This window comes from Chelonia mydas, chromosome 3, assembly GCF_015237465.2.
Source record: "Chelonia mydas isolate rCheMyd1 chromosome 3, rCheMyd1.pri.v2, whole genome shotgun sequence".
Lineage (NCBI taxonomy): Eukaryota > Metazoa > Chordata > Testudines > Cheloniidae > Chelonia > Chelonia mydas.
The window spans coordinates 57120538-57146978 of record NC_057851.1 but is presented as its reverse complement, the minus strand read 5'-3'; the positions used below and the strand labels follow the sequence as shown (position 1 = coordinate 57146978).

Genomic DNA, 26441 nt, shown 5'->3' with positions numbered 1-26441 from the left:
GGCAAAATTTACTGCCATAGCGCTATGTGGGCCAGCAACTACTGATGCCATTGTTCTTTCTGATCTGGTTAATTTTATATCTAATGTATTGTATTTCCCAGATAATAAATTGAACACTTTCCCTTTTTGCAGTGTACTTGAATGTCACTGATCTAACAAGTTACAAGGTGGGATGGGATACCTTCTGTATCCGATGGTCCCCTCACCGGTCAGCATCTTCCTACAGATTAAAGCTAAACCCAGCTGATGGTAAATTCCTTTGATTCCTTGTGTGTTCCGTGGGCGGATGTACGTTTCAGTTTTATGTCACGACTAAACTAAGGATTGTAATGTGACAGGCTGAGGGCCCTGAGTTTACGATAATTTCAACTCCAGTGCCTCCCCCAGGATCCAAGCTGTGTTGGTAAAACTCCCCAGGCCTGCATGCAGCCTGCCTTTCTAAGAAGACACAGATTGGAAATTAATGCTGCTTCTATCCATGTTAACTCCCACTAGGATTTCCCAGTGGAAATCTGCTGCTCACCAGGGGTTCTGAGTGCATACTATGGAGAGCAGCTGCTCGCTGCCTCTTCCCCTTCACAGCCTGAGAGCTCACACAGTGTTGCTGCACAGAGGCTTTCCTGAGCTGGGAAGAGCAAGCAGCGGAGATGCCACTCATCCCATTTCAGCACCCTCCCTGCATGCACTCTCTCTTGCTTTTTTCTGCACACCTGTGGAAAGGGAAGTACCGGACCGGACATTTCCCTCCCTTTGGGTTTGTTTTCACAGGATCCCGAGGACAAGAAATTACAGTACGTGGGACAGAAACCAGCCACTGTTTCACTGGCCTTTCACCAGACACTGAGTACAATGCTACTGTCTTTGTTCAGACCCCAAACCTTGAGGGACCGCCCATCTCTCTGAAAGAGCGCACGGGTAAGTCAGGCAATATGAACAGTAAGTGTGTGAACAGAATGGGATGGAAATAGTCCAGACTACAGATTTTACAATTGTCTTGTTTGTACAAGACATACAGTACCACAACTGAGGGGTCTATTTTCCTGTGTCTCCAAGTGTAAGTCAGTGGGAAACTCCTTGAACTGGGGAACAGAGAATAGCAATTATTTGGGGGAAATTCAAATGGAGTATTACCTTGCTCAGGTTAATCCCATTGGGTAGTAACCACGGAGTAAGAGATTTCTCAGTTTGTGTAAGAGTGGCAGGATCTGGCCCCTTGTCATAGTTAAAGACTTGCTTTTGGAACAGCAAATTATTCTGTGCTGATTAGGAATTACTTGTCTTGGTCACCAATAAAAGCATTGATAGTTCTTTCGTCAGTCATACACAGGGTAATTCACATGGGTGGAGTCCTTTCTTGGGTAAAATTTGATGTTAAATAAAAGGTTTTAATTGTTTTATTTCAGTCATCAAACCTACCGAAGCACCAACTGAACCGCCTCCTCCTCCTCCACCTCCCACAATCCCACCGGCTCGGGATGGTAAGTGTGTATTGTAGATTCATGATACATTTTGTCTTATTTGCTGTACGTCCACACACTCAAAGGTTAGACTGAATTATATTTTTCCTAAATTGAAGTAACTTCAAAAATATATGGGCCTAATGATCCTCTGGCCCACTTTGGCCCTTTGCAGCAGCTCAGACACCGTCACCTGCCTGGTGTAGACAGGGGAAGGATGACTGGGCCTTATTCTCTTTATACTAGCTATTTTCCAGGGTGTTGCATTGAGCTCAGATAGCCACTGGGTCGTGGTAGCAGTTTGCGTAGATTTGGGGGAATGGCCACGACTCTCAGTATGCACTGTGGATTTGTGAGCGTTGCCTTTAGCATATGAACCTATTTTTGGTGGAGATTGCCAAGAAAACTGGTGTTAAGTTGCACTCTTCAGGGTTTTGTTTCATATGAACTTTTTGCACATAAATGCCAAGATTTGACCTGGGATGTCCTTGAATGCATTGTGCGAAAATCTGCAAAACCCAGGAAATGTAAGAGAGACATGCAAGAGAAACACTACTTTAATATTTAAGAGTAGTCTGCAGCTTGAGAATATGACTGAAGTTTGCTGAATGTTTGCTCATCATTCTTGCTTTAAAATGGTCAAAACAGTGCTGTTTAGTCCACGGTCCTGAATGAGGGGGGTGTTTTAAGAGTTCATTGAGCTGTGTTTGTCTTTCAGTATGCAAAGGCGCCAAAGCAGACATTGTGTTCCTGACTGATGCTTCCTGGAGTATTGGTGATGATAATTTCAACAAAGTAGTGAAATTTGTTTTTAATACTGTTGGAGCCTTTGACTTAATCAACCCTGCTGGAATTCAGGTGGGTAATTTCCATTAAATGCATTTTGCAGGGAAATTAAACAAACCAACAAACCTGAATTCTTAAAATCTCCTCTACCTTTCTCTGTTGTGTAGGATTATTCTGGTACTGTGTTGTGTGTATTTATATATGTGCGCTGTGCTGTACAAACATAAAGGAAAACACAGTCCCTGTCTAAAAGAGCGGACACCCTGAAAGACAAAAGACAGATGGCAAGCAGATGAAAAGGAATCAGCATACAGGAAGAGCAGTCAGGGTGCTCTGTGGCCAATGTAATGTTAGTTGCATGTTTTTGTTTCTTTGTGCATATAAAATATCCTCAGCTGCCCCTCTCCATAGTTGTTATGAATAGGCTAATTTTTAGTGTCACAGCAGAAGTGGGCATTGAGAAGGAGTATGATGATGAATGAGGGTAATGTCTTGGTATGTCAGTTCAGGAAGGATGTTGCATGGTGCAGTGGGCAGAAGAAAGCATGGAAACAGTTGCAGAAGAGTTGGAGAAGAGGATTCACTGGATGAAATTGGATGCATCTTTAAAAAGAAAGCTATAAGGAATAGTGGGGAGGTTGAAACGTCTCTACTTCCTCCTGGGGTTCTCCATGTGTCTCTGCCAGACTCCTGAGGAGCCTTTAATTTTGTCTTATGTTAATCTCTCCATGGTCAAGACCCTGCATCATGACTGTTTTCCTTCTAGTTAAGGGGAACTGGATAGGAGCTCTGTCCCGCTTTCATAAGCATTGCTTTTTTATTAGCTAGAGGTGAATGGCACGAGTAAGAATGTCTCTGGAGCTTTGCCATCACCGGTTGGTGCAAGACTATCTTCCCTTGTAGGAAGGAAGACAGTGATTTTCCTTGGAAGGATGTTTTATTTCTGTTTTCCTGAAATGTAGCATCCAGTTATCTTGCTTGTGATCAGTTCTCTCCTCCCCCATGCATGTCTCTAGGTCATTGGTTCCCGCTATTTCATTCTGCAGACATACTTCTAGAGAGAAAGACCCTCTCCTGGGATACTTTCTCTCCAGTATCTCCATCCTGCCTAGCTCTAACCTCACACTACTTGGTTTTCAAAAATTGTTCTTCTTCGGCCCAGCAGGAGAGTTGCTGCAAATTAGCTGTTGGAGGAGAATAGCTGTGAACTCCCTGGGTTTACTGGGAAAGACTTAAAGCTCCTTTCCTCTTTTGTCCTGGGCCAGTTACACACATTCTTAGTTCTTCACTTTAGATATTTATGATGGCTAAAAAAAAATAAACTTATTTCAATAAGTGTGAATACTGAGACATCTGCTCAGGACCAGCTTACTAAGGCATGCTAATAATATAAATGGGACAGACTAGAGGAAAGGAGAGCAGCAAAATACTGACCCTGGACTTCAGAAAAGCAGACTTTGACTCCCTTAGGGAACTAATGGGCAGGATCCCCTGGGAAGCTAATATGTGGGGGCAAGGAGTCCAGGAGAGCTGGCCGTATTTTAAAGAAGCCTTACTGAGGGTGCAGGAACAAACCATCCCGATGTGCAGAAAGAATAGCAAATATGGCAGGCGACCAGCTTGGCTTAACAGTGAAATCTTCGGTGAGCTTAAACTCAGAAAGGAAGCTTACAAGAAGTGGAAACTTGGACAGATGACTAGGGAAGAGTATAAAGATATTGCTAGAGCATGCAGGGTTGTAATCAGGAAGGCCAAGCCACGACTGGAGTTGCAGCTAGCAAGGGATGTGAAGGGTCACAAGAAGGGTTTCTACAGATATGTTAGCAACAAGAAGAAGGTCACGGAAAGTGTGGAACCCTTACCGAATTGGGGAGGCAACATAGTGACAGATGATGTGGAAAAAGCTGAAGTACTCAATGCTTTTTTTGCCTCGGTCTTCACAGACAAGATCAGCTCCCAGACTGCTGCACTGGGCAGCATAGTATGGGGAGGAGGTGAGCAGCCCTCAGTGGTGAAAGAACAGCTTATGGACTATTTAGAAAAGCTGGACATACACAAGTCTATGGGGCTGGATCTAATGCATCCGAGGGTGCTGTGGGAGTTGGCTGATATGATTGCAGAGCCACTGGCCATTATCTTTGAAAATTTGTGGCGATCAGGGGAGGTCCTGGATGATTGGAAAAAGGCAAATATAGTGCCCATATTTTAAAAAGTTAAGAAAGAGACCCCGGGTAACTACAGACGGGTCAGCCTCACTTCAGTCCCCAACAGAATCATGGAGAAGGTACTCAAGGAATCCATTTTGAAGCACTTGGAGGAGAGGAAGGTGATCAGGAACAGTCAACACGGGTTCACCAAGGGCAAGTCATGCCTGATCAACCTGATTGCCTTCTATAATGAGATAAGTGGCACAGTGGATATGGGGAAAGCAGTGGATGTGATGTATCTTGACTTTAGCAAAGCTTTTGATACGGTCTCCCACAGTATTCTTGCCAGCAAGTTAAAAAAGTATGGATTGGATGAATGCACTATAAGACAGATAGAAAGCTGGCTTTCGTGACTTAACGGGTAGTGATCAACGGCTCGATGTCTAGTTGGCAGCTGGCATCAAGTGGAGTGCCCCAGGGATCGGTCCTGGGGCCAGTTTTGTTGAACATCTTTATTAATGATCTGGATGATGGGATTCATTGTATCCTTAGCAAGTTCGCAGATGACACTAAGCTGGATGGAGAGGTAGATACGCTGGAGGGTAGGGATAGGGTCCAGAGTGACCTAGACAAATTGGAGGATTGGGCCAAAAGAAATCTGATGAGGTTCAATAAGGACAAGTGCAGAGTCCTGCACTTAGGAAGGAAGAATCCCATGCACTGCTACAGGCTGGGGACCGACTGGCTAAGCAGCAGTTCTGCAGAAAAGGACCTGAGGATTACAGTGGATGAGAAGCTGAATATGAGTCAGCAGTGTGCCCTTGTTGCCAAGAAGGCTAACGGCATATTGGGCTGCATTAGTAGGAGCATTGCCAGCAGATTGTGGGAAGTGAGTATTCCCCTCTATTTGACTCTGGTGAGGCCACACCTGGAGTATTGCATCCAGTTTTGGTCCCCCCACTACAGAAGAGATGTTGACAAATTGGAGAGAGTACAGCGGAGGGCAACGGAAATTATTAGGGGACTGGGGCACATGACTTACAAGGAGAGGTTGAGGGAACTGGGGTTATTTAGTCTGCAGAAGAGAAGAGTGAGGGGGGATTTGATAGCAGCCTTCAACTACCTGAAGGGGGGTTCCAAAGAGAATGGAGCTAGCTCATCTCAGTGTTGGCAGATGACAGAACAAGAAGCAATGGTCTCAGTTGCAATGGGGGAGGTCTAGGTTGGCTATTAGGAAACACTATTTCACTAGGAGGGCAGTGAAGCACTGGAGTGGGTTACCAAGGAAGGTGGTGGAATCTCTCTCCTTAGAGGCTTCTAAGGCCCAGCTTGACAAAGCCCTGGCTGGGATGATTTAGTTGGTGCTGGTCCTGCTTTGAGCAGGGGGTTGGACTAGATGACCTCCTGAGATCTCTTCCAACCCTAATATTCTATGACTACGAGGAAATGAAAAATGAAATATACATTATAGACATAGGCAGAATATTCACTCTAGGTTAACATGGATATATACAAATATACAAGATGAGTTACTGTTCCAGTTCAGGAAGTGTATTATACTGTATGTATCAAATGACTGAAATTCTGGCACATTCCCTGTTAATTGCTATGTCATGAGCTTCTTGCATTTTTTTTTGTAATCTTTAACAGTTTTTATAGGTGCTGTATCCCCAAGCTGAACTAGAGAACCAGCACTAAATATGGTGCCACCATAGTTCTAACAAGTATTTTCTCGTTAAAGCATTAACTAATAACTTTACCATTGTTATATCTATATTTACATATAACTTCAGTCATGGGTTTCCTATTTCAGTGGTGACTGACAACATAATTCACTTTAGTGGAGAGATCACTTGAAGCCACACAGGTCAGAGGCTGAACGCTGTGATGCATTTCATTTCAGGTTTCCTTTGTGCAGTACAGCGACGATGCAAAGTCTGAGTTTAAACTGAATACATATGAGGATAAGGCTCAGGCTCTAGGAGCACTTCAGAATATTCGGTACAAAGGAGGAAATACAAGAACAGGTGCGTCTGATGAATAACTATGTATTCCTTCCGAATAATCAGTTTTTTGAAAACCTATTCATTGTCTTAATCCTCTGTAGTTTAAGGCTAGAGCTTTATGTTCTACTATTATTAGTTGTATTAGTTCTTCAAAAGAAATATTTTCAGTGGCAAATGTGGCATGAGTCCTCATTCTTTGTGCAATTTGCAGGCAAAGCCCTTACATTTATCAAAGAAAAAGTCTTGACTTGGGAGAGTGGCATGAGAAGAGGTGTGCCCAAGGTACTTGTTGTTGTCACAGATGGTCGGTCGCAGGATGAAGTTAAGAAAGCTGCAGCAATCATACAGCACTCTGGTAAGCACCCTGTAGAACGTAGTTGAGTCTGATATTCATTTTACTAAAGAGTTTAAGTCATGCAATTTAACATACGGCTATACAACAGTGTCAGGTATTGTTGGTCCTTTATTCATCCTAAATAGGTAGTGGTTCTTGAGAGAGACAGTCGAATTACAGAATATGATTTGGAATGGCTCAAACTATTTTAAGAATGTTAAGATTGACTGGACCTAATTCTGGCCTCTTCTCTCTCTGTGGACAGAGCAGGCTTAAACAGTTTGCTGGGAATTCCCCTTACATAGTTACAGAACTTGTCCTATATCACTCCTGGCCCCTATTCAGGGGGCGGGGGCATTATTAAGTGCACTTCAGTCCAATGATCCTGATCTGCTGGAATGGCCCTTAGAGTGCTTTTAATACTGGCACAAGTTAGAGCAGCCCTTCATCTACTCTACCTTGAGCAGGGGTCTGACCAGGCCCCTGACTCTCCCACCCCAGGTTCTGAGGAGGAGGTGGCCATTTATGCTCCCTCCTTAGATGGCCCAAGTGTAGTTTGCTGTAGCCGAGGCTCTAGTTCTCCAATTCTGCATTTTTAATGCATATTTTGATATACAGTATAAGCAGCCTGGTGATTAATTTCCTATATAAACATTTGTTGTGCTTCCTTACCTTAGCTCTGTTTCTTTATGTCTGTTGATTAAGCCTCAGATTGCCTTTGTTACCTTGGAATTCTGTATTTGTCCTCCTTGGGTTTCATATTAGCTATTAAAAATTGTTAAATTGGCCAAATTCAGCCCTAGTATAAGCAAGCATGCTAAAATCATAAAGTTACAGGGCTGATTATAGCCCTCAACTTGTGTTCATCTTTTCCTCAGTCTTCAGGTGTATCAGGGAGGTGACAAAGGAAGTGGTAGGGGATTTATTGATAGGATGAAGTGGTGAGAGAAGGAGGAGGAGGAAATGAGAGAGATATAGGCAGAGACAAAATTATGCAAAGTCCAGAAGCTGAAGAAGATAAGCTAACATTGATGCGCAAGGCAAGAAGATGCCATTGGAAGGATTTGAAGAGGAGAATGACATGGTCTAAGAGACAGCTGATGAAGATGACTTTAGTCAGGGTGATTTGGATGGATCATGGGAATGAGATGGAAATCGAGAAGCACAGAAAGTAGGAGACTTCAACAGTCAAGGCAGGAAGTAACCAAAGTATGGATAAGGATTTTAGACATAGGGACAGAAAGGAAGAGTCAGATTTTTGAGATGTTGTAGAACAGACAGGATTTGGTGGCAGCCTGTATGTTTTGTGAAAGAGTAAGGAGGCGGTCACAGCAAGGTTATGAGCTTGGATGATGGGGAAGATGACGATATTGTCCAACGGCACTGGAAGAAGGGGAGAGAGTTTTGGAAAACACATGAGGAGCTCATCATAAGCCTTGTTGAGTTTAACTAGGTGATATGATCTCCAGAGTATTTTTCAAAAATATAGTCAGATGCGAGACTGGATGGAACAGGAGAGGTCAGGGATAGAGAAGATTTGTGAACCGTTGGCATGGAGGTGACAGCTGAAGCTTGGTGAGTGGATGAATTGCCCAGGGATAAGCTATGGAAGAAAAACAGGAGAGGACCAAATAGCAGAGTCTTGAGGGTTGCCAAAAGTGTGAAAGAGGAGAGGAAGAAGAGAACTGGAAGGCGAAACCTGACAGGCAGGAGCGGAATCCAGGATGAGAGAGTGATCAACAGTGTCTAAAGTGGAAGAGTATTTTTTTAATCATCCTTTTTATTGAAGAGCAGAACCTAACTATTTTTGATTAGTTTGTCTTGGGAGTAACCCAGAACTGTTATGCTCTTCATTTCCCCTCAGATGCCTTCCCGTAATGTTTTCAAGGATCCCTCTCATAAGATAATATTGTACATTAGAAAACAGTTCATTTCCTGTTTGGCTTCCAGGGGTTTATATAGTCGTCGTTTAATACCAGAAAATTCGGGGTTTCTATTCAGTGTTTCATTGGCATGAGTTTCTTCACTCTCTTCTTGCAAAAAAGAAATGTTCAGAATAGTATACTTGTTTCTTCTTGATTCAGGGAGATTGGCTGGGCACTTCTGATCTAAATTGTGTACTTAGGTGTATGTTTCTTCCTTGGGTGTTCAGTGATCTAACTCATAGATTCATCCCTTTCAGCCATTTATTTAGCTGCAAGAAGACTTCATAAAAAGACTCCTTCTGCCTATTTCAAACAGCTTTGTGCAGCTGAATGATTCCATACCAGAACTTCCCTTCCCTGCAGGGCATGAGCCCTTTGCCCCACATTTTTGCCAACGGTTTAGATTATTGCTTGTTCTGTTTCACCAAGGTAATGGAGAAAGAGTTTCTCCATTTGACATCCGTTGGTCAAAAGTATATTGAATACTCTTCTCCACTGGGTTTTACTTCATTCTGCATTTTATCCAGAAAGTGCAAAGGGACTGGGTTCAACCAAAAGTATATTCTACTTGCATGATTTGGTTCTTGTATTTTTTAACAGAGAAGACAGTATCTCTACATGATTGGGATTTCATATTGAGTTACTGAGCCAATGATAATGATAAGTATGTATATTCATTGCATATTCATATAACGAATATTATTTTTGTAGGTTTCAGTGTCTTTGTTGTTGGTGTAGCTGATGTGGATTACCATGAGCTGTCAAAGATTGCCAGCAAACCCAGTGAACGTCATGTATTTATCGTTGATGACTTTGATGCTTTTGAAAAGATTGAGGAGAACCTCCTCACTTTTATTTGTGAGACAGCTACCTCAAGTAAGTAAGAGACAATGTTTCTCTCACAAGCTAATAAATTTGACTATGTACTGCTACAACTCTCATGTCAAGGCTTTCCCATTTACACCTTTTTCAAGAAACTTTAATAAATATTTCCAGTGAGCAAGTGCATGTTTCTTATTTAAGTGGTTATTATATTTTTATCTTATCTACCACCCTGAGATGATACTCTATTAAAAAGTGAATAAACAATAAGTGAGAATTATTTTTTTAGTTGAAGAGCAAGTAGAATGGTAGCTAAAATGGACTTCTGGATGTGACAGATTTCCTCTTTACCACTGTTTTTTGGCTGCATTGGGGATGTAGCTAACCAGTGTCTAATATTACTTTTATAAAGATCTAAAATAAAATCCATCTGTTTATAAATCTGGAGTCCTTCTATGGCAAAAAAAGAGGAAATATTTGCACATTTGTATCATCTGCAACTATGTGTTCCCATACTGCCTCCTCCACATACGACTAAGGAGCCATATAAATCTGCAGTTTTTCCTTGTGAAGCTGATGAATAATATGCAGTCTGACTCATGCATAAAAGATCCATGGAAAGATTGTGGTATTGTGCCCATTTCTTTTTATGAATTGGGCTCTTAAAATAAAATATACTTGAAGTTCATCTGTTTGCTATTCCATATAGTCCAGCATGGTAGAAACAATACATTTAAAAGCCTCATAAATGAGGATGTGAACATTTCACCTACATAACTGGAAATCTACTGCTTGATCTTGAGCAGAATAAAGCATAGGATCACAAACAGATGATAATTATTGTAGTGGCAGATGTTGGCTGGTAATTAACAAAGTTCAAATTTACGGGAATAAAACCTTTTGAAAATAGTTGTATGTTCATGATTCCATTTGAATTTTTAAAAATAACACAGTTTTCATCTGTTTCAGCTTGCCCTCTCATTTACTTGGAGGGATACACTTCACCTGGTAAGAATCATATACAAACATCCTAGCATAGGATAATTCTGAAGCTTTTTTTTCATTTATCACAATTTCTTCAAATTGTGTTTCTCTCTCCCCCCCCCCCGCCCCAAAATAAAGGTTTCAAGATGTTGGAATCATACAACTTAACAGAGAAGCATTTTGCCTCTGTACAAGGAATATCACTGGAATCAGGATCCTTCCCTAGCCACGTGGCATACAGGCTCCATAGAAATGCCTTCATCAGTCAGCCTGCATCGTAAGTTATCTGTGTAACCTGTTTTCCTGTTGGAGGGCAAGTGGGGAAGGATAACAGAATTAATAGGTAATGGTATTAATACCTGCTGGAGGACAAATTTTATTTTGTTTTTACTGAAGTCCAAGAAATACAGTAACTCCTCACTTAACATTGTAGTTATGTTCCTGAAAAATGCAACTTTAAGTGAAACGATGTTAAACAAATCCAATTTTCCCATAAGATTTAATGTAAATGCGGGGGGTTAGGTTCCAAGGAAATGTTTTGGGGGCAGACACAAGGCATTATTTAGTGTACAGTACTGTGCTGTACTGTGGTTGGGAAGTGCCCCTGGCTTACGCCACACAGGCACAGCCCACTGCAGGAAAGGATGCTAGGAAGCACCTTCGCAGCAGCAGTGGCAGCTTACCTGGAGAAAAACAGGTGCTGACTTTGCTGGGAGATGCTCCAGGCCCGCCTCTTCCCGTCCCCGCTCCACTCCAGTCCCACCTCTTCCCACCCCCACTCCACCTCCTCTCCTCCACCGCATCCCCGCCCCTTCCTTTCTGGGAGGGATGGGGAGACACGGCACTTCCCTGCTCTTCCCCCTCCCTCCCAGCGCTTCCCTGCCGCCAAACCTCTGTTTGGCGGCACTTAGGACTTTCTGGGAGGGGGGGAGGAGTGGAGGCGCAGCTGTTTGGAGGTGGGGGAAGCGCTGGGAGGGAGTGGGAGGAGGCGGAGAAGAGGAACTTGTGCAATGCTCCCTTGTAAAGTCGCTGCTCTTCCACAAAATCTTACAAGCAATGGACAGAGCAGGCAGCCAAACAATGTTATAAGGGAGCATTGCACAACTTTAAATGAGCATGTTCCCTAATTGAGCAGCGACATAACTTTGAAACAACGTTAAGCGGGAGGATGTTAAGTGAAGAGTTACTGTACACTCTGAAGAATGTGCAACCATTGCTCTGATTAAACGTTATTCAGTTCCTTCATTAGTGGTCCTTATATTGTTAATTCCAGCTTCCTTATTATTATTATTATTATTATTATTATTATTATTATTAATATTATTATTTGTATTACTGTAGTGCCTAGGAGTCGCAGTTGTGAATCAGGACCCCATTCTGCTAGGCATTGTATGAACACAGAACAAAAAGACAGTCCTTGTTCTTTTCTCAAGAGGATGCCTCATATAAACAGGCCTATTTTAGTTAATTGATTTAATTCATATTACAGGCCCTATGCAATCAATGCCCTCTGTGGCTACTCATACAAAGAAACCACTTAGCCAGAGAGACTGTTTTTGATTCGGAGGGATAAGTACCATTTGTTTAATAGTTGTAATAGGCAACACATTTCTGCCTGTGGTCACAATGCCCCAGGTGTGTGACACCACCCAGCCCAGTTACCATATTGGACAAACGGAGAATTTTTCAAGTAGCGATGGCCTGAAGCAAGTCTTCCCTAGCTGACCACTCTGTTCTAGAGCTCAGCTAGGGAGATAATGAGAGGGGTCATGTGGGACCCTCACAAAAAACAGAGCTAGCTAGAATAAGAGGAGTCCAGTCATGGAGGAGAAACCCCTTTCCCCTCCCAACCATGAAGGGAGGATCCAGAAGTTTCTTCTCTCCCCACTCAGGTAAAGTTGAGAATTTAGCATTGCTCTGCCAGAGGCCACGTCTTGAGCCAGTCCACTCTTCCCCCTCCCCATTTTTTATATCATGTAACTCTAGTTGTCCACTTATGGGAACTTTTGACAGCTGTGCAACCCTACCAGAATGGATAGAAGGGGGCAGACCAAACATAGGAGAATTGCCAAATATAAGGAATAAATTTAAACAGGCTCTTTCCCCTTCCCCTTCCCAGCTTCCTCAACTCTCAATGTGCCAATGTGGAGTATATGGGGACTTTTTTTTTTTGTCTTCGGTCAGCCAGTTTTTCTCTTCGATAGCTTGGCCTGGGAAAGAGCAAAGATCTATGGTTTTCTGGATATTGCAGGACTCATAAAGCGCAGATAGTTTGCATTCAGCAGCTTATAGCTTGCTTTACCATTTTATTAAGTCAAAGCCTGCACCTAAGTGGGACCTGAGTAAGATGTTTTCTGTGTATTCAAATTAGGAAAAATATTGAAGAGTTGGCTGTAGGTAGAAAAAGAGAGAGCGAGAGAGCAAGCAAAAATAGCCTTTGTGGGATCTTCTTGATACAGATATATTATATAAAGCCAGAAAATTAAATTGAATTTAAACTGTAGTGTTCAGGAAATCAGTTCTCCCTGGGAATCCTAATGGTACAGTTGCATTATATCCGAGTTATCTCTTGATACTGAATTATAACTAGGTTTCTCAAATTCACTTGCTTATCTTGCCCCTTATGCCAGCCACCTTTTGTTGAAGTAGCGATATGGTTATTGTAGTAGCGTGATACTAAATGTAAAGGGCTGTCAGTCTGTCCAAAATATGTAAAAGCTTCAATACCAGTTTTTGAGGTTTCTCTATTTTAACTCACAGGGCCACATGGCCTTCTCAGCCAATAGCAGAGTTTCAGCCGTAATAGTGTCAGCCATGTTGTTGGCTAAATTGAAACAAAATTTGCTCATTCTTCTCACAGTTTCCCTCACATCCACCCTGCTGCTTCCTTTTCACTCCAGACATTGCTCAGCCAGGCCTCTTAGTTCCCTTTAACATACTTCCATTTACTTGTGGTTTTCTATCATTTGGTGTCCAACAGTGTCCGTGACACAAGCCTAAAAATCCACAGATGACGACTAAGGAAGTCTGCCCCAAATGCTGCACTATATCTGTGGAATAAATTTAATGTCTCCTTCTCCCACTGCACCCTCTGCATGTGAGCCAGCCACAGTTGAGTCCCTTGTGCTCCCAGTGCCTGACTACTCAAAATGGGATGTGCAGGGCTAGAACTAGGGTATGCCCCATCTTCTTCCTGTACGGGTCACCAGCTGAGTTTATATGGGAGCAACCCACTCCACATCCTGTAAATATAACAGAGGTCAGGCACCAGAGCCCTGGCTGAGTCAACCAGAATGCATTTAGAATGCCTATTCTTGTTGGTCCTGCATCAGTTTCTCCCCACCTCCACTCAAATGCAGGCTGGATGTTAAAGTCTTAACATAGCCAATAATGTGATTTCTATTTGCTTAAATCTTTGCTGTTTGATTAAAGAGTTAACAGGCTGAGCTTTGCTAAACGATGTAATTTTCCCATTTTGATTATGTCCTGTCTTTTAAAAAAAGTGAAAACGATGAAGATCTTTCCTTTTTCTATGCGTGTTTGATGCGAAATATCCTCATGTTCTCTGAACAGGGAGCTTCATCCAGACGGATTGCCACGCGCTTACACAATCATACTGCTGTTCCGCCTTCTTTCGGAAACCCCCAATGAGCCATTTGCAATTTGGCAGATTACAGACAGGGATTTCAAACCACAAGTTGGAGTAATTCTTGATCGTAAGGATGATTTTACTTATTGCACAGAGAATTTGTAGATAGAAGTTTACGGTTGTTTTGCATTCCAAAATTGTTTCAAAACCAAAATATTCCTACATGGTAAAAAGGTATATTATTTTGTGTTCTAAATATTTTTTTAATATTGTATTTCAATTAATTATTCAAAGATCTGTATAAGCACTAAATTTCTTTAGTATTATTAAATCTAAAACCAGTGGAATGCACACTTTCACTAATCTGGATCTTTAAAACTGTCCCAGTAATCCCTGTGTGTACAATTAAAAATGTACTTGGTAGAACTGTACAGTGTATATGTATGTATTGTTAGTGTGGTGATGTTCTCTTCTTTGAATAACATCAGCAGTGTGACCCAAATGACATTTATTTATTGTATCTTCTTTTTGCAGCTTCCACCAAATTATTGTCATTCTTTAACAAGGATACAAGAGGAGAAGTTCAGACAGTAACTTTTGATGATAATGAAGTAAAGAAAATCTTTTATGGAAGCTTCCACAAGGTAAAGGATTAAAATTATGTGCATATTCTCCGTTAAACAAACAAGCAAACAAAACCAGCTGTAATATCTATACTTTGTACAGACACACAAATTTACATAGTGGTTTACAAATCACAGTGAGACAAGATGCCTGAAGAAATACTTTTTCAAGCTTCTGTTGATGTGGAGTCCAGTGTTAGAAAGGATTTGCCAAAGGTGTGGAGGAAGGGCCATATGTGGACAAGAGGCGGGAGACTTCCAAGCGTATGAGACAGCAAGAAAATTATGAAGCAGAAAATAGGGAAAAGAATCCATAGAGAGAAACAATTGGGAGGATCCTAGGGAAAGACAGAGAAAAGAGGAAGAATTAGGAGCAGAGATATGTGTCGTATGAGACTATGCAGTCAGTTGTGAAGCATCAGTAGTTTAAAAGATAAATAGCTATTTGAATTGAAGTCAGGTGCTTAACAAGCATAATACATGTAATACCCAGTAATTATACTAAGTGCAATGGCTTCTGAAATATTGAGTCTAAAATATTTAATATGAATTTTAACAGAGGTGTAAAGTACTTAACTAATAGAATAAATTACTGTATCTGGAGAAAGCACATATTGGTTGATAAAGTATGCTTGCAAGTTTGTTTTCTTGAGCTGGAACTCTTACTCACTTCTCTGAAAGCTAGCACCAGAATATCTTCTGTCTGTATCATCACATTCAGCTTCCAGCATGTGCATAGCATTTTGATAAAATGTTTGCCAGTTACAGTTGTGCCTTGAGCCAGGCAGGATCAAAACTCACTTGATTTCTCAACATTAATAACTGTTGGGAGAATGTCAGCTCTCAGTCAGCTATAGGCTCATATAGATGAACAAGATAAGTGTATCTGTTGGTTGAGCAGAGCACAGAGAGTCAGGAGACCTGGATTCTGTTCTTCTGTAGGCAGCCAGCTTAGTCTGGGACCTTGATCAATTCCTTTAACTTCTCACTACCTCAGAGTACCCATCTGTAAAACAGGGACAACACCAACTTTTGTAAGTCTCTCTGAAATCACAAATAAAATTACTACTTGGATGCTAAGGTTTTATTTTTTTATGTAGTCTCTGTGCAGGACGCATACACAGCAATTGCCTTTGCTGCATGTTGGCTGGGAATGGGGTTGGCACATGAATCTGCAGTGGCTGAATAGAAAAAGTATCTATGGGAACATTGGGTTAAAAGAGATAATTAATGTAAATGCAAATTTTAGACTGAAGCCCAGTATTTCAGAATTGTCTAAAGCATAAATAACCAGTGAGATGTTTGACTATTATCCCAGTGTCACACAGTTGTAGTAATTCTTTGCACAGATTATGCATATCCATTTTTGTATACTTAATTCTGAAAATTTGATCCAAACAGGCTGTTTGCCTGTAACCAAAGAGCAGACGAAAGAGTCTGGCCCAGACCATATGAACACATAGGCCTAAAAATCTCTCTCTGCTTTTTTAAGCAGTTAAATGTAAGCTATGAAAGTGAGTTAGAATAACCACATTTTCAGTCAGCTAAAATATATGTCCTCTTTGCTTTTCTTTATCTCCCTTTTCCTTAGCTTTCTTCTGGCTACTGCATATGGTTGCAATAGATCCCTTTATTGACACTAAAATCAGGTTGCTACTATTGCCAGCTGATCCAGATCATATTGCGATCCTATCCTGCTCCCGGGGACCTCAGTGAAAGCAGGCTAGGGTTTTTAACATCTCTGTAGTAACTGGTTTTTGTGTGCCAGGATTCTAGTATGTTGACCCATGATCTTCACACCTAATTAAAACACAAGTGAATAAAAGTCACTCACTCTTAGCTTTTTATAATTTAACAAACACAGGATACTGCCAAAAACGTCATCTTGGGTACATTTCTTTTCTGTTGTAATGAACTTTTCTTTCTCTACTTTAAGAAGTGTTTATCACAGGGACTTTGGGAAAGATGTCAGTAAGTGAGTTGGATCACAGCTGCATAGCCCCTAAATCTAGGGTGGTCTCTGTTTTATGCTTGGCCTCTGGCCCTTTGTCTTTCTTTCTATAATAGTTCAGTAAGATACTTGAATTTTAAGTAGTTTTGTCCATATACAGAAATGGAGTAATGCTGTCAATAAAATGTAGAATAAATATTTTTGTTGGCATGAAAGTTATATTCATATTTATAACAAAAAAGCAGTTATACAATGCAGAATAGCACTTAACATGTCTTATTCCAGATGTCAGTCTCAGGGTTCAAACTTCTCTCCTAGAGGACTATAAAATATCGGAGTCATTTTTCTAAAGCTCTGAGCGCTATGCTGCCAACTTTCTTTTGAGGTGTCCATCATTACATACATTGACAGCTGGTATCATGTTGTTCTTAGCATCCTACTATGAATACAGTAGAGGTGACAAAGTTCTCTGATACTGCTCGTAATAAAGATCAGCTTCGAAATCAGAGCAAATGGGAACAAAAAGATAGGGAGTTAGTTGTGGGCATTAACTACATTCAGTAAGGCAAAATAAGAATGTAGCAAGATGTTATTTCTGTCATTAAATAAATGCAGATACCTATCTGATCACCACTAATCGAGGAGCAGCAGCCATTTGCAAAGTGTGTAAGAAAATCCAGATCCATAAACTGACTACTATTATTCCTTAATCTTTAGGGGCAATTGAAATATATATCTGTTTTTTGATGTGGTGAAATGATTCCTTGTACCCTATTTCCAGAACTGAATCAGTAGGTCAGAGACTGAGATTATTTGCACCGTAGATCTGGAGTAATTTTGACTTCATTGGAGGTATTCTGGATTTCACACCAGTGTGATTGAAATCAGAATCGGGCCACTGGACTCTGTCCTGCCTGACTGCTGTATGTGAATCAGACTCTTGATGATGACATAAAGAGACTCCCCTGCTCATGCACTGGGAATCACCTAAAGACCAACATGCATATGCAGGGATGAATTCTGTGTCAGACATGTTGATTATCAGTACAGTATAATTCCAGCTGTCTGAATGCCCTGTAGCTGAAAATCCTAGTTAGCCAAATCAACAGTATGTCCACCAGGTAGTCCTACACTAGTTGAAATAACATCTGTTTATCTGAACACCCAATTATCTGAAAGTTTTGGATGTCCCCTAGGCCACTGGGATAAACAGGAGTATATTTTAATAATGAATATCTGTAGTTTCAGCTAGTTGAAAGTCTTGGGGGTTGGGGTGGTTTCTAATACATTTTAAAATGTACTTTAGAATTTTTTTTGCCATCCAGTGTGAAAAAGATGGCAAATCTTTAAAACATGACCAAATGTGTTCCAGAATATCAAACATTTTTGTGGTTTCCATTTGATGACTTACAGATTCATTCAGTGAAAAGCAGTTAACCTACAGCTAGCGGTGAAGGGGAAATTAACTTTGGCATATTTGTAGCCTTTGTGTAGCATAGCTATGGTGAAGGCTGTTGAATCTGGCAAGTCCCTTAGGAAAAATATTGGCTCCTGAATACAGCCATTAAAATTACATCTAAACCTCTTGGAGAGACAGATATCTTTTATTGAGTTTTCTTTTTTTAACTATGCTAGATTATCTTTTAGATTACAGTCTTCCAGAAGTTGACCACAGAGAACTTCGTAATGCACTTATGCCTTTATTTCTTATGATGTGGGGGTTTTTAATGGGACAGTAGTTTACATAATCTGTTGATATGGCTCAGTTAGTTGTAGCTAACAAAGATGGTCAATTTTCTTTTAGTATGGTCCATGCAGACGCACACTACTGCAAATAATATATTTTTTTGTAACTCTTCAGTGCAAGAAATGGCAACTGAACTTATTCAGAAATGATGTTTTACATTAGTTGGTTAGAAATTGGAAGGAATGTTTCTCTTAAAGTGGGGGATGTTAAAAAGAATTCAAACCAATGAATTCACATATGTTGTATTTACGATCAACTTTAGGTAAATGTGCAAACATTTTAATTATAGATGTAGCTGATGTGTGAAATTCAAGCCTGGATTCAGATTCAGATCTAAACTAGTGATGACCTGGAGAGGATTCTCAAGTGTCTGTGGGAGGCCCTTATTAAATTTTCACTACAAAACTGAAAGGAACCTTAGGGTGTTTTTCCTACTTTTGATGGAGTTAAAGTTGCACGGAACTGATATGAACATTTCCAAAATTTGTTGGCATTCATATTCATTGTTCTGGTTTAGACCCATCTCTTATAATTCATGTTTGTAAATAGGTAGTAAAGTGTAACTCTTAACTGCTATGCAGATAGGCTTTGGGTGCAGGTGAAAAATATGTGCACACTTTAAATATATTTTAGTTCAAGTAAAACATATCTATAGTATGGTTAAATTTAATATAAAATTGTTTGGTAAAAGCTGCTATGACAGTTTAATTATGTGGCAGATACTAAATGAGAATGAATTAGGGTCTTGTCATAATGCCTGAAAGTTCTTGTTATGGGAGGTTTCATCACCATCCAGGTCTGTATGCCCAGTAACCTGGACATAACACATTTTGGGTATGCTGGATTCTACTCATATTCTTGTTTTGCAAAAGTTCTTCATTTGATTAACACACAAAATTGGGAAAATTAATAAAAAGCTCATAGTACATGTAGTATTAGGTCATGAAACTAACTGAATTTTTAAAAATTATGGCAGTTTGTAAAGTCTTAATTCTAATTATATAGAGTAATATGTAATGTTTGGAGGGTTTTAGATAAGCTAAGCTAATGTCTTGGAGACAACTCCACATAGAAAATAGTAAGCATGAAAAAAATCTAATTCTCAGGAGATTGGTCAGTCACTTGTTGACGCAAGACATTTAAAAGAGTTTCTGTTTTTTTCAACTTTATGCCAAACTTTTTAAAGTAGTTACCAAATACTGATATGTTATTTGTAGAGTATGTGATGTGATAAATGGAAAACTTGTGCATAAATAGATATAGATACTTCAAGAATTTTTTCCTCCTGTTCTTAGCACTCCTAAATGGTAACATTTAACAGGCAGAGGTATGTAGGACCTGTGAAACCTCTCTGTTGCCCTGGGTCATGACTAAAATTATTGACCTCTGGCCAGAATTGGCCAAATTCTATAAATAGGCAAAACTTCAGATATAAATAAGAAGGCAGTGGACACATTATCCTTGTGATCAGCGAGCCTTCCGGTTGGTAACAGAAAAATTCAAGAGCAAGTCAAGTTGAAACAAAAAAGAGACGTGTTTCTGACAGCTCATCTGTGTGTCCCCTTTCTTTCTATCATTTGTTTCCTGGATGTTGTGTCCCTTTTACTGTTGTCCCAGGGCTTGACCCAACTGGTCCATAGGTAAATATTGTCACTGAGCAGAACCAAGCTGTAAAGCACTGAATATTTTGCAGGAGGGACAGCCTTTTATTTTATCCATGCATAATCTGGTACTTAACCATGTACAGCCACAGCAGGACAAATCAGTATGTTGACAGTGTGTTTTACATATCTTTCTTCCTCCCCCTTTAATTACCCCTGATTTCCTTAACAGACTTCATTCTCCTTTCTCAGTAGCCTTGTTTCCTTTGCTTATGTCTTTCATTTCTTTTGGCCAGTTTTCTTTCCACTACTTTTCATTTATCCTTTTCTCTTCTTTCCAGTTTTCTATTCTCTGGTGGATTTGGTATGTTTGCTTTGTTTTTTGTTGCCCCCTCTGCCAGTCATTTCTTCTCCTTTCTGGTTTGTTGTGTAACGACACTCCTGGCTGACTCATCTGTGGGACTTGAACCCCGGATCTCTGGATCTAAAACAATCTACTGTCTCAACTATCAGATCAGGTCTATTAGTTACACATCAGTAGCAGACTCATAAACCTCTTGTGTGTTCCCAGCTCTTACAGCAAGAGAAGTTACATTCACTTCTTTCTTTCTTTCTTTCTTTCTTTCTTTCTTTCTTTCTTTCTTTCTTTCAGCATTTTTTATTCAAGCTTTTAAAACTCATGTAAATTGCTTATGGTAGTTCTGTGGTTTAAATTATACTATTCTTTTACTTCTTGATTTTACCTGTGTATTTTGCCAAATTTTCAACTTCTTTTAAAGCAACCATTAGGTGCTATACTTTCCTGAAATTAGTACTTTCCCCCTTTAGAAACTAGGTTCCTGGAAAGGGAACAAAAATAATATAAAAATACATAAAAAGGTAAACACTATTAAAGGTCAAGTACATTCACATGTTTTTAGTTACATTGCTATATTTTAAACCCTTTTTTTGTTAGGTTCATATTGTTGTAACCTCAACAAGTGTTAAGATTTACATTGATTGCAGTGAAGTAATGGAGAAACCAATTAAGGAGGCTGGAAACATCACAACTGATGGCTTTGAAATACTTGGAAAACTATTGAAAGGTGATCGGAAATCAGCAACAGTAAGGAATAAACTTCTATTTATTTCTTAAGTCAAAACATCTTCTCAATTTCTGGATAAATTTTGATTTTCTGAATAAAAGGACTTGAATGGACCAGTAATAGACCAGTCGTAGCACCAAATCTTGTACAAATCTTGTAAATTTTTTGTACCGCAAAAACTAACTACATGATTCAGAAATTTGATAATTGAGGACTCTGTTATAGCAGACAAAGGTCTGACAAGATCCAGTGGGTGGAAGTTGAAACTAGATACATTCCGACTAGAAATAAAATGCAAATTTTTAACAATGAGGGTAATAACTATTGGAACAACTCATCACTGGCACTTTTAAAATCAAGATTGGTTGTTTTTTTCGCTAAAATATATGCTCTAGTTCAAAGAGGAATTAATTCTGGGAAATCCTATGGCTGCTGTTATACAGGAGGTCAGACTAGATAATCACAGTAGTCCCTTCTGGCTTTATAATCTATGGTGAACAACTGCTGCTGCTATGAAAGTTATGTCAATTGTCCTAGTACAACGGGCTCACTATATTTTTAGTGAATGCCCCTACTATTTGGGCTTCATAAGGGCCTTAATTCATCAGTCTAATCTTCATCTGCAGACCCTAATGGGTTTCTGGTGAACACTTGGGTCTGCTTGTGGGGATTAGATTGCAGGATCAGGGTGAAAGAGAAGAAACTGCTGTCATCCTGCAGCTCTATCTAATGGCCATCTTCTGCCTTTAGTCTTCCTTCCAGACTATTCCCTAGTGATGTGAGTTTCAACCATGGATCTGGGTTAATGTACAACCCAGTGACTGCAGTCTGTAAAGTTAGTCCAGATGTTCTCAGGCCAGATGCCATGTTGACATGTACAGGCATTTAGCAGATGTAGAAATTGCATTCTTCATTAAGTGTTGTGTAATATTTGTGTATTCAGTTACCTTTTGCGCCAGAACAGGAGCAGGAGGTCAACAGAAGCATCAGTCCTTGGGGTAGTTCCTGGTATTAATGAAATGTGTTGTTGTTTTCAGCATTTTTTCTTTTATTCTTATTAAAAATAGCAGTGTAAAGTTGAAGTATATTAACTACGTACAAAATGGAGCATCCTGTAGATGTTTCATTCTTAAATGTATTCATATAAGGCTCTGCTTCTCTCTTGAAACACTTATAATTAATGCATCAAGGAGTAAAAGAAATTTCCTTTGTTTTACAGTTTGAAATCCAGAGTTTTGACATAGTATGTAATGCAGTTTGGACTAGCCGTGATAGATGCTGTGATCTTCCTTCAATGGTAAGTGTAAGTGAACCAGATCCTGTTCAGGAAATAGTATTCATAAAAGACTTGGCAACTTTAATTTTAACCAGCTATTATGCCTCATACAACAGCCTATGTGAATCACAATTGTCAAAGCCTGCAATGCACAACTCTGTATTTCAAAGTCTTCTGTAGGAAAGAATAAGTTCAGAATGTGCTGAAATGATTCAGCTCAAGAATGATGGGACAAGTATCAGACAGAGTCAGAAATATATTCTATATTGCAATAATATTTAACTTCCTTGCTATTATGTATGTCATGTCCACTTTCATTTTTGTTACATTAGTTATATGATTGAACTTGAAAAAACATTTCATTTATTTTTGTCTGTGTTAGCTGATTGTCCAATGCAATACTTTCTGTCTTGGTGAGCAAATAGAAGAGAGTTTTGAATTAGAGCATATGGAACACAATAAAGATTGTGCATCAATGTTTGTTCCTCTCCCTCTGCTGCTGTAAATATTCCATTGCCTTAAGAAGATCCTAGAGGAAATAAACTAATAACAAATCTGAAAAACACAACAGGAAATCTTGGAAATTACTATTTTTCTGTTGAATTCTGTTATACTTTAAAATAGAGTTTCTTCTTCTTAGGTAATGGAAATTGTTTTTCTTATTGCTGTGGGGGGAAAAATCACCACCAGCTAATACCTTCCTTTTAAAGAGAGTGTGTGATGATTGTGCTTGAATTTTCAGAGGGATGAAGCAAAATGCCCAGCTCTTCCAAATGCTTGTACATGTACACAAGACAGCGTGGGACCCCCGGGACCTCCTGGACCTGCTGTAAGGAGCTATTAGTACAGAGCAATTGTCTGTTTTTTTAAACTTATGGAGGTTGTTTCTCAAAATAAGGAAAGACAGTAATGGCAGAAATCAAACAAGCATTTCCATAGTGCTCTGTTAATGCACCTCAATCTGGACCTCACAGAACCCTTGCATTTGATCTCCTGGTGTTTCTTTTCTACATGGAAATGTCCGCTGTGCTCATGAGTGCCATACTATATGGTGGTTTTTGTCAAATGTACAAACATCGAAAAGGAAGAAAGTCGGGATCACCAGATCCATGTTGCCATTTAAATCAACCCTTCTCCTTTTTTCTGAGTTTAAAACACGAGTCAGATTCTACAGTTCTTACCTGTTCTAAGTAGTTTGCTACTTTCTCAAGTAGTCCCACTGAAGTCAATGTGATTACCTGTGGAGTAAGACACTACTCAATGAGGAGCAGTAAGGGAGACAGAACCTGGTCCAACAAAAGGCAAATCTTCCTCCACTTTGCACTTACAAGTATCTATAGAGAATATATGGTGGCTCAGTTAGATAGAATTTACCTTTGTGAGTCGGAGGGGAATGTCATAACAGGTTGCCTTCAAGGACTGTGCGCTCACTTATTAGGTCATCTCTTAGCCATGTATTATGCGCAATAGGAGGTGAAGTAGATTCTTAGACCCAGATTTTTAAAGGTATTTAGGTTTGGCTATGTTCAGTGTTGCAGTGCCTAACAGATTTAGAAGCCTGAGTCTCATTTTCAAAAGGGATTCAGGTATTTAAGAGCCAAAATCATATTGACAGTCAATGGCATTTTGGCTCTTAAGTGCCTGAAGCCCTTTTGAAAATGAGGCTTAGGCTCCTAATTCACTGCAATGCTGAGCACAGCAACACGTAAAAACCTTTAAAAATCTGGGCATTAGTGCCATTTAATTTTACTCTGCATTGGCCTTTTCCTCACAGGGAGTGATGTAGAGGGGCTTTGAACCTGCTCTGCAGTCAGGATCCTTGGAGCCTCTCTTTGGGATGGGCCAATGCAAATGAGCAGCTAATGCAAGTTATTCACCATACTTCTTTCCCAAACAGCCTTCTGCAAATCCCTGAGTCATTCTCTCTGCAGTGGGCCTGCAGAGGTTACTGCAACCCTGTGGCCACACTTAGTCCCTCAGAACTTCTGAAGGAAGAGGGTGAAATGCTGCCCCCATTAAAATCAATAGGAGTTTTGCCACAGATTTAAATGGAGCCAGGATTTTATCCAAAGAGAGGGATTCTTTACTTTGTTGCAGAAAGAAGTTGGTTACCTCTTTGTGGATGGGGAGATCAATGATAGGGCTGTGTGTGAAGGATTATCTTCAGCCCCATGGCCCTTTTTCTCTCATTTTGAAGTTATCAGCCTAGAATGCTGTATTAGGAATTTGCAGCCCCTCTAAGATTCTCCCAGCTGCTCATCAGTCGGCTAGGGAGAACCCATCCAATTGACTTCAAGGAGTTCAGTGCTCCCAGACTACATCCCAGGGCTCAGGAGGGATGGAGGTGGGTGGCCTATTATAAGCATTCTGTGGCTGCATTTAAGATGGGGACTTCTAGCCTCTGTTTCTGCAGAGCCGGGATGGGCAGTACAGCTCCAGTCAGTTATGTCATTACTGTCAGAGAGGAATATAAGCAAAGGTTCACTATAACTAGAAATACAGTTTGCACTGTGCGCTGCATTAAACAATATAGTTTCCCCTTCCCTATAAAATGGAGTTCTGCTATGTCTGAAATCACTCTAAGGTCCACTATGATTTCTTAACTAGTAAAAGCATGAAGTTGGATTATTACATTTACAAGTCAATGTGGGATTTGATCCAGGATTGTGGTAAATTCACATTCTGTCTTTATTGAGCTCTAAATTCGATTGTTGGAATTGTACCTGCTTTGTGAGTCAGATAGGAGATAGGAGCTCCCTTCTTTATTTTTTTATTTACATTTTCTCCAAATAACTATGGTGGTGGTGTTATTTGAACTTCATTAAGACTGACATAGACACCTGTCATAAGAACGGCCATATTGGATCAGACCAAAGTTCCATCTAGCCCAGTATCCTGTCTTCTGACAGTGGCCAATGCCAGGTGCCCCAGAGGGAATGAACAGAGCAGGTAATCATCAAGTGATCCATTCTCTGTTGCCCTATCCCAGCGTCTGGCAAACAGAGGCTAGGGACACCATCTCTGCCCATCCTGGCTAAGAGCCATTGATGGACCTATCCTCCATGAACTTACCTAGTTCTTTTTTGAATCCTGTCTCTCTGGCCCTAGAAAAATTTTGGCCCTTTCAAACAGTCTTTCAGTGATCTTTGAGATTAGTTTTGAAAATAAACCGTAGTCTTTCAAAAGGACCAAGGGTTGAAATAAACTTATTTTAAGATGCTTTGTGCTCCACTGAGCAGAGCTGGCTGGAGCTGATTCCATAGTCACAGAGTGCAGCCTGGTACCCTGAGTGGGATCCAAACCTCATGGCTGCCATAGAGTGATTGCTTCTCCTGAGTCCGTGATTGCCCACTGAGTCTTTGGGGATGATGCCAGAGAATCCCTGTGCATGCTCAGAACATTCCCATCTCTGTACATTGAGTTGCAGAGAACCTTGAAGGGGCTATACGGTCAAAACAGTAATCCCAGGTAACAAACAGCTTCAAACTGAGCTGTCAGTTGGGACAGGAGAATGGGCCATTCCACCTCTTTGAGGGCAATGAGGAAAGGCAGTACAGAGATCCTCTCCTACTCCCAACCTTCTTTGACTCTTGTTAGTTCTCCTCACTCCTTCAGAAGCTGGTCCTCAGGGGTTATTGCAATTCCTGGTCTGTAGTATTTCTATGATCCCCGCATGGAGACAGATGGGGCTCATAATCCCGGTTTCCTGAGCATCAACATGGGTCCTCTAGATTAGTGAGGCTGTTGCTAGTTTGGTTTACTTGGGGCCTGATGCAGCTCTTACTCCTGCATTAGTGCCCCTTTGAACACCAAGGATGTCAAGATCTGTTCATATCAGAACTTTGTTCTTGCTTGAAACCTTGACTCAGCTGGTTAGTTTTATCATGGGGATGGATAATTTGCACCTGTACAAGTTATCTTCTCCTTCCCACACTGTGTACATTTATTTTATTTTCAAATGTCTATTTTAGGGTGGTCCAGGCACTAAAGGGCCTAGAGGTGAAAGGGGTTTGACTGGACCTGCCGTAAGTATCTCTTTGGAATGCATTTATAAGTTTATATGCACACCACATGAAATTTTGGATGTTAAAGTCTACAGTAAGCTAAT

At 40.3% G+C, this 26441-nt stretch overlaps 1 protein-coding gene across 1 annotated transcript in view; it reads left to right on the top strand.

Moving 5' to 3' along the window:
* COL12A1 (collagen type XII alpha 1 chain) overlaps window positions 1–26441 on the top strand; it is a 131775-nt gene that overhangs the window by 84121 nt on the left and 21213 nt on the right. The window contains 15 exon segments of the mRNA XM_037894338.2: window positions 133–249; window positions 769–915; window positions 1404–1478; window positions 2176–2315; window positions 6294–6417; window positions 6608–6751; window positions 9367–9531; window positions 10447–10485; window positions 10600–10738; window positions 14035–14177; window positions 14585–14694; window positions 20928–21077; window positions 22277–22354; window positions 23076–23162; window positions 26305–26358. Coding sequence (XP_037750266.1) covers window positions 133–249; window positions 769–915; window positions 1404–1478; window positions 2176–2315; window positions 6294–6417; window positions 6608–6751; window positions 9367–9531; window positions 10447–10485; window positions 10600–10738; window positions 14035–14177; window positions 14585–14694; window positions 20928–21077; window positions 22277–22354; window positions 23076–23162; window positions 26305–26358 — 1712 coding nt within the window.